At 40.1% G+C, this 8,694-nt stretch overlaps 1 protein-coding gene across 1 annotated transcript; it reads right to left on the bottom strand.

Moving 5' to 3' along the window:
• LOC109830865 (transcription repressor OFP8-like) lies at window positions 1,416-1,895 on the bottom strand. Its single transcript, XM_020398226.1, has one exon. The coding sequence runs from the start codon at window positions 1,893-1,895 to the stop codon at window positions 1,416-1,418; it is 480 nt and encodes a 159-aa protein (XP_020253815.1).

The following is an 8,694-nucleotide window of genomic DNA, read 5'->3' as shown; positions in this document are numbered from 1 at the left end:
CCCCCCCCCCCCCCCCCCCCCCGGATAAAAAAAACTCTAGCATCTTCATAATCACTTGTCCAGATACAAATGAAGTGCTATAGTTTGCCAAGATATATTGGATTTAATCTAATAAATCTATTTGTGGGTACATATGATTAATCAATGTATATTGCTATCTTTCAGGATAACCCACTAAAGTGATCAATTAATTTAGGTTAATGTGTATTTAAATAAATCATAGGGTTATATGTGCAGATACCAGATTGTAATTGTTATTTGTTGAGGGGCCAAATTGCAAATTTACAACATCTATAAATAAGAGGTTATGGTCCCTAATCTAGGGTTACATTCTCTAATTCTCTTCACCCCCATCTAGAGAGAAATTCGGCTATAGAGAAACCCTAAGGTTAGAAGATCCAAAACCCATCTCAGGTTTCATCTATGGATTCAGGTATAAGCTTATGCTCTTTTGATTATTGTTAATCTCTTCGAATTAATCATGGCTTTATGGTTTTAGATCTCAAGTTTTTATTAGATCTAACAAGATATTCTATTTCTATAGGATAAATTTCACAAACCCCTTATTAACTTGAGCTGTTTGCCACGAGAAAAGACCAAGTAAGGCAGCTCATGACAATAAATGGGCATTCAATAGTTATCGACCTTTGGTTATTGAACTTCACGATTCGTGCACCAATATAAGATTTGATATCCCTTAAATGCACATTAGTTGTCGTGGACCGTCGTAATACTTTCTAGTTTGGCATATAACTCTCCTACACTAAATATAACAGAGAAAATTTACCCTATTCTATACTAACATTAAAAGAATGTCTATGTTACTTATCCTATTGTTACTGTATGAATAAAAGTCTATTGTAGACAAGTGAAATACATGTGATGTTATGATCGAATTGGTATATTTCTTTCTTCAGTCCTGAATACTTTTCTAACCAAACAGTATAACATGCTGACCTGCAGGTTAATAATGACAATTACATAGATGGATGGATGGATAGACAGAGATGCATTGAATAAGATCTCATGATGAAACCCATGCGCATTCATGAAAAATACTACGTAGATACAGTAGATATAAGCAGCATCAGTACAAGCAAGCAACCTCATCACTCCTCATTAATAACCCCCCCAAAAAAAAACCCACACCCACACACAAGTCTCATGCATGAATCTAGTAAAGCACTGACTCCTGCATCACACCTTACGCTTGAAACCCTAATTAATTAAAGCATCTTACACTTTTTCCCCCCACAAAGTACCAAACTTTTACTTTTTTTACACTTTCCATCTGCATCCAAAGATCCTATCACCACCCAGTCAAGTTACCCCACGTGGCACAGCTAAGACAACTCGGTGGTGACAGGATCTCAGCAGCAAGCAGACCCTGGCGATCACCACCTCGGTTGATCCCGTCAACTCCCCGGTGAGAATACCCCATTCCAAATCTCGGCAAAGGCCTGAAGAATTTGAGGGTGATGGCGAGGAGAATTGAGGGACAAAAACAAATGCAGCAGCTCTTTAAGATCATCCCAACTGTAAATCTCCTTCTCAACTATCATCTGCAGCATCGAATCCCTGAAATCTAAATAGGGATCAGAGCTCTCTTTCTCTACAGCAACACTATCCTCAACCACTCCCTTCTTCCTCTTACTCTGTTTTGGGCTCAAGAAGGCTTGTGAAGGCGGTGAAGTAACATTTGAAGGAGAGAATGAGGAGCTAGTGTTGGTTGTGGTTGTGATGCTCTCTGTTGAAGGAGAGAAAATGCTTGGGTAATTTGTATGGGTTTTTCTTTGCTTGGGAAAGAAATACGAGAGCTTTGGTTTTCTGCAGTTGCAGCCAATGTCGACGATGGCTGGCTGTCTGACGTGGAACTTTCTGCGAGTCGAAGACATGGGTTTGAAGGATTGAGGGGTTTAGAGAAACGGGCAGGTGTCAAATTTTGATCTTGGAGCTTAATGAAGGAGAAGTGATTATGGAGTTCGTCGCTGCTGGTGAGAGCAAAGAGATGAAAAAAGAGTTGGATTTTTTTTTTCCTGAAGGAGAAGCAAATGGCTGTGTCTTGAGCTATATAGAGAGAGAAAAGTAAGGAGTTAATTGAGACAAAAAAGTTTCAGAGGGAGGGGGTATTTTGAGATTTTTGAGCAAGTTGGTTAGTGTTAATAGGGACATGTGATCTTGAGGGCCGCCCTTTAAAAAGGGTTCTGTAGATTATTCAGTCTTGCTCTTTAATTTAGTTTATAGGAATATTATGAGAATCCAAAGAAGGGAAAATTGTAAAGCGTGACGGATTCATGATAAAATATGCATCCAATAAATTTTAGCCCTTCAATCATTAAATTTTAGAATTCATGTACATATATTCAAGGATTGATATTTTTTAAATACACATTTAATATCATCAAACGGATACTTTCTTAGAAGGAAATAGTTTTTGCTAGGTGTTGAATTTAGAAAGCTACTTAGCTTAGGATGCATGGTTGAGTTTTATAAGTTACGGGATCCTAAATTGACTTGTACATTAGCTGCAAAAATTATTTTCAGCTTATGAATTTGTTGGGGTTTGCCCCTTAGATTTGGGAGGCAATTACACCATAAATACGGTTATATTGTCACCTACAATTTTGAGATATAGATGCTATCTAGCTCTATGAGTGAAGAACCAAATAATTAACAAATAGTTTTTGGTCATATTCGATATGATAATTCAATTAACTGTAACGAAATAATTTTAGCATTCGATTCATAAACAAATAAAATATAACTAAATGTGTATTTGATTTGTTTGATTATTTGTTGAGGGGGGTTAGTCAAGTAAAACTCAAAATTGAAATTAGGATAATTGTATGGGATAAAATTTTACAATGTTAGTCAATTAGAACTAGATCTATGATAAATGTTTATAGTATTAGTCAACTAGAACTAAAACAATGTTAGAACTAGGAGAATGGCATAAAACTATCTCACTTTTTTTTATTTCTCTATACAAATATGAGAGTTCTAGTCTCTCAAATTATCCCAAGTTTTGGGCTAGAACTACTTGGTAAAAACCTAGAACTCTCTAGTTCTTATTTTCAGTTTTCATATTTCTTTTTGTTTTCCCTCCATCCTCTCTTCCTCTAATAGTCAGCATCATCATCTGACCATGCCGTCATACTAGACTGTCTTTCCTCTTAATCCTCTCTTTATATGTTATTTTCTTTTTTTATCAACCATTAGATTTATATAATTATTTAAAAAACCATAGATCCTAATTTATTTCAAAGATTATTGACATTGAAATGAAGGCGAAGCAGACTTGTGGGTGTAAAAAAGGACTACGAAAAACTTTAAAGTTTTTAGACCTGCACTATAATAACTCACAAAAATAAAAAATTATGAAGTATTATTGGAGTTATTATTAAAAATATATTGTATTGTAACCAAAAGCTATTCAACAATAACTAACATTATATTAAACAATTATTAATAAATAATAGTAAGTTTAAAATATAAAATATTAGTTGTTGCGCGTCGTGCAGAAGTGTGCTCGACAACCAAACGAGTCGGTGTGCGATGAGAGAAGAAAACCAAAACCAGACACGAGTGCAATTCACCAAAATATGGCACAAACCAAACCAAATAGAGATATACATGGTTCGGCAATTGCCTACGTCCAAGGGGAGAGGATGGAGAGATTTTACTATATGGATGAGAAATACAACGAGTTACAACTCGCACAATCTCTCAAATATAACACTAACCAAAGATCTCAACTCTCTCACAATATCTCCCTCTCTAAGTGCTCAAAACAATGCTAATTCTCTCCTTAAGAAACCCTAAAAATCGTGTTTGTATTTATACCAAACACCAATCCAAAACCAACTGGGAAAAACGAACTGGCCCAATTACTCGCTTCGCGGTTGATCGGCCAGAAACCCAAATTTCGGTCCTGTAAAAAGCACACTTTCGGTCGACCGCACGAGCGTGGCTGGTCGACCGACCCGAACAGGGTTTCAGACCATGTATTTATTGTGCACGAAATCGGTCGACCGGCCTATGCCGTTCGATCGACCGACCCGCAACCAAACTGTATATGCTGATTTTTCACGTTTTTCTCAATTCTTTCGTCGTTTTCAATAATTCTCCACCTCGGCGAAGTGTTTCCAAAACTTAGTCGACACCAACATAAGCACCAATGCGTCGTCTCGCCAAATCCGGTTGCATCAATGTGGTTGCCTACGTACCCCCTCTCCTAAGGGATCAAGCTGCCCGTAGTTCATCCAAATGGCCGCAAACGGCCTCAACAATCTCGAATTTGTAACAAGTTTCTACAATAATCAAACTTGTTGCTCGGGACCACCTTCGTGAGCATATCCGCTGGATTATCTTTTGTATGGACCTTCACAAGCTCCACATCCCCATCTTCAAGAACATCTCGAACGAAGTGATAACGAACGTCGATATGCTTCGTCCTCGCATGAAAGACATTATTCTTCACCAAATAAATAGCACTCATGCTATCATAATAAATGGTGACGGATCGTTGCGAAACACCAAGATCCTCCAAAAGTCCTCGAAGTCAAATTGTCTCCTTAACAGCCTTTGTAATCGCCATATACTCTGCATCCATCGTTGACAAAGTCACTGTAGACTGTAATGTGCATCTCCAACACACCGGCGTACGGGTCAAAGTGAACACATACCCTGTCGTCGACCGGCGTTTATCCAAATCTCCAGCGTAGTCTGAACCTACGTATCCAATGCATAGCTGCCCACCACTAGTGTCCCGCTCAAAAACCAAACTAACGTTGATGGTACCTCGAATGTACCTCAAAATTCATCTCACGGCATCCCAATGACCCGGTCCCGGGTCGTGCATGTATCTCAAAACCATGCTCACTGCCTGTGACAAATCCGGCCTCGTACAAATCATGATGTACATCAAACTTCCAACTGCGCTCGCATATGGAGTCTTCGACATCAACTATCTATCTTCAACTGTCTTTGGTGAAAGGTCAGTTAAAAGCTTCAAATGGGCTCTCAATGGTACACTAACTGGCTTTGTCTCCATGCTCACATTAAATCGCTATAGGACCTTCTTCAAATAAGCCACTTGTGTCAAACAAATTATGCCACTATATCTGTCTCTGCCGATCTTCATCCCTAAAATGCGCTTCGCTTCACCCAAATCCTTCATCTCAAACTCGCTCGAAAGCTGAATCTTCAATCTATCTATTGCGGATGTGGTAGTAGAAGCAACCAACATGTCATTGATATAAAACAGTAAGTAAATGTACGCACCTCCATGCAACTTGTGATAATACACGTAAGGATCAAACTGGCTCCTAATTTACGAATGACCGAGCATAAACTCATCGAATCGCCTATACCACTGTCGCGGAGATTGCTTCAAATCGTATAGCGGTTTCTTCAATCTGCAAACCAATTTCTCCTTCCCTACAGCTCGAAACCCCAATGGCTGAGTCATATAGATTTTCTCATTAAGATCACCATAAAGAAATGTCATTTTCACATCTAACTGATCTAATTCTAAACCATACTGTGCCACCAATGCTAGCAAAATATGATTCGAAGAGTGCTTCACCACCGGAGAGAAGATCTCATTGTAGTCAATACCTTCCTCCTGTGCATAGCCCTTCGCTACAAACCTAGCTTTGAACCTCACGGGAGTGCCCTTAATGTCCTCCTTCTTCATATACACCCACTAGTAACCAATAGCCTTCCGACCCTTTGGAAGATCGACAAGCTCCCATGTGTCGTTCCTGTGAAGAGACTCTATCTCCTCCTGCATAGCCACCTGCCACAAATCACCCTCCAAACTCTGCTCGGCCTCTCTGAATGTAGTAGGAACCGTCTCATCGATACTCTCCACCGGAAGTGAATATGCAACGATTGTGTCTGTATACCTCGCTGACATCCATATGTCTCTCCTCGGCCTTCGAACTGCAATATAATCATGAACCTGAGCCGTCAGTCCCTGATCCTGCTCAACTGTATCTGTATCCTCCAAATCATCACCGTGCTCGCCTGGTGTCACATCAGTCGACATTCTAATAGATACGGTCTTATCTGGACATTGTGGAGCTGCATCAATCTCCACCACCTGTGATATCTCCTCTTTCGGTGTGCTCTCCACCTGACGAGAGCTAAAAAGCAAGATCGAAGCTTCATAAAATGTGACGTCTCTACTCAGCACAATCTTCTTATCAACTGGATCTCAAAACTTGTATCTTTTGGCACCACACTTGAATTCTACAAATATGACATTCCTAGCTCAAGGTTCTAATTTATCAGTCTTCACATGATAAAATGCATGGCACCCAAATACATTGAGCTGATCATAATCGCGTGCTGGCTCTCTCGACCACATCTCTATAGGGGTTTTCCCCTCAATCGCAGATGAAAACATCCTATTAATGAGGTGGCTCGCATAAGAAAGTGCCTTGGCTCAAAAGATCTTCTCCAAACCACTATGCGATAATAAATATCGGACCTTCTCTAGTAAAGACCGATTCAATCTCTCTGTCACCCCATTTTGCTGCAGCGTATGACTAACTATGAAATATCTCTCTATGCCCTTGTCTTTAACATAGCTGCTGAAAAGGGTCTGAAGTATATTCGCCACGGTTGTCGGATCTCAATGTCTTGATCTTTCTCCCACTCTACATTTCTAATATCCTCTTTCACTCCACAAATATCTCTAGAACTTCACTCTTCTTCGTCATGGTGTACACCCAACAATGCCTAGAATAGTCATCAACAAACGTGATGAACTAACGTCGACCACCAAGTGATGTCGTCTTGGTGGGACCCCAAACATCTGTGTGCACGTAGTCCAAGATGCCTCTCATCCTTTGTATGGTTGTCCTAAACTTTACATTTGTCTTCTTATCAAGAACACAATGCTTACAGAATTCTATCTTTTCACTCTTGGCTCCCTTCAATAGCCCCTGCTTGCACAAAGCCTGCAGTGACTTTTCACCTGTGTGCCCCAATCTATAATGCCAAAGTCTGCTCGTGTCCGCCTATGAAACAGCTGAAGCTACCTGGCCAATCTCGGTGCTCCCCTTCAGATAATATAAATTTCTACTGCGGACTCTCTTCATCACCATTAAAGATCCCTTAGTAACTTTTGCTACAGCGTTCTCAAAAGTAACCTTGAATCTCTTTGCCTCCAAAGCTCCAACGGAAATAAGATTCTTCTTCAACTGAGAAACAAATCTCACTTCATTCAACTCACGAACAACTCCATCTTGCATCCAAATCCCGACGGTACCTATCCCATAAATGCCACAGGATAGATCATTTCCCATGACTACAACGCCCACATCGAGCTTCTCGAAAGATGCAAACCAATCCCGTCGGGGAGTCACATGATAAGTAGCGCCAGAATCCAACATCCAATTCGATGCATCCGCATGGTTCACTTCTTAAGTAATCAATAGAGAAAAGCAGGAATCATCACCTCTAGCGACGTTTACCTCATTGGCCTTCGGGCCCTTCTTCTTGCTATTCTCATTCTCTCTGAGCTTCGGACAATCTCTCTTCCAATGTCTTTATTTCTTGCAGAACGCACACTGGTTCTTTGCTAATTGATGGTGGCCCCTTGACTTTGACCTACTTCGATTACCATCTCTTGGATATAGACTCTTTCCTCTCGTCGACAAGGCCTCTCCTGAAGTACTAGCTCGGGAAGACTCTTTATCCTTCCTCCTTAAATTGTAATTTGTCAAAGCATTAGTCACTTCACTGTAGGTGATGGAAGATCTACCATTTAACAAAGTGAGCACGAATGTATCATACTCCTCATCGGGTAAGGAGCCTAACAAAATAATCGTCTTGTACTCATCCGATATCTTCTCATCCACATTCGCCAAGTCCGACAATAACTTTGTATAGTTATTCACATAAGCCGCAAGTGAGGTACCCTTGGACATCTGGAATCTGAACAATCTTCGCAGCAAGTGCAACCGATTCTCAACACTCTTCATAAGGTACTTGTTGTTAAGAATGTCCCACATCTTCATCGCAGACATCACTCCAATCACATCATATTTCAGCTCTTGTTACAAACACGATCTGATCACCCCACAAGCATTTCTATTCATCTTGTCTCATATTGCCTCATCATACTTCGGTGGCCTCTCATGGACCATGATGGTATCTTCCAAATTTTGAGCATTGAGAACGTCCTGTACGTCGCTCATCCACAAACTAAAATTGATTTTATCGTCATACTTCACAACACTAATCTTAGTATTTTGAAATGCAACCTGAACTGTACTCGTCATCGCCTTACTACTTTTACCAACTTCTTCTCCAATTGTAAACTAACTCTAATTGTAAAGAGAGATTCGAAATTTGTTAGAATTGAGAAATTACCCAACTAAACCTTAGATAGAATTCTAAACACGATATCCTAACCACACGAGGAAAGCGAGATTTCCAAACGGCAACTCCGCAACGCTATCTCCACCGAAGCCTAAATATCCAAGATCCAAGCTTCCAACAATGAATCTTCCTCCACCCAATGCAAAATCCTAGATCTGAAACCCTAAAGCTTTGATACCAATTGTTGTGTGCCGTGCGGAAGCGTGCTCGACAACCAAACGAGTCGGCATACGATGAGAGAAGAAAACCAAAACCAGACACGAGTGAAATTCACCAAAATGCGACACAAATCAAACCAAA

The sequence above is a fragment of the Asparagus officinalis genome, chromosome 2 (assembly GCF_001876935.1).
Source record: "Asparagus officinalis chromosome 2, Aspof.V1, whole genome shotgun sequence".
NCBI classification, from domain to species: domain Eukaryota; kingdom Viridiplantae; phylum Streptophyta; class Magnoliopsida; order Asparagales; family Asparagaceae; genus Asparagus; species Asparagus officinalis.
Note: the sequence above shows the minus strand (reverse complement) of the source record. Positions and strands in the feature narration are given on the sequence as shown.

Bases quoted from the DNA above. Each gene is read 5' to 3' on its own strand.
- LOC109830865 (XM_020398226.1), bottom strand. From the start codon at position 1,895: ATGTCTTCGACTCGCAGAAAGTTCCACGTCAGACAGCCAGCCATCGTC.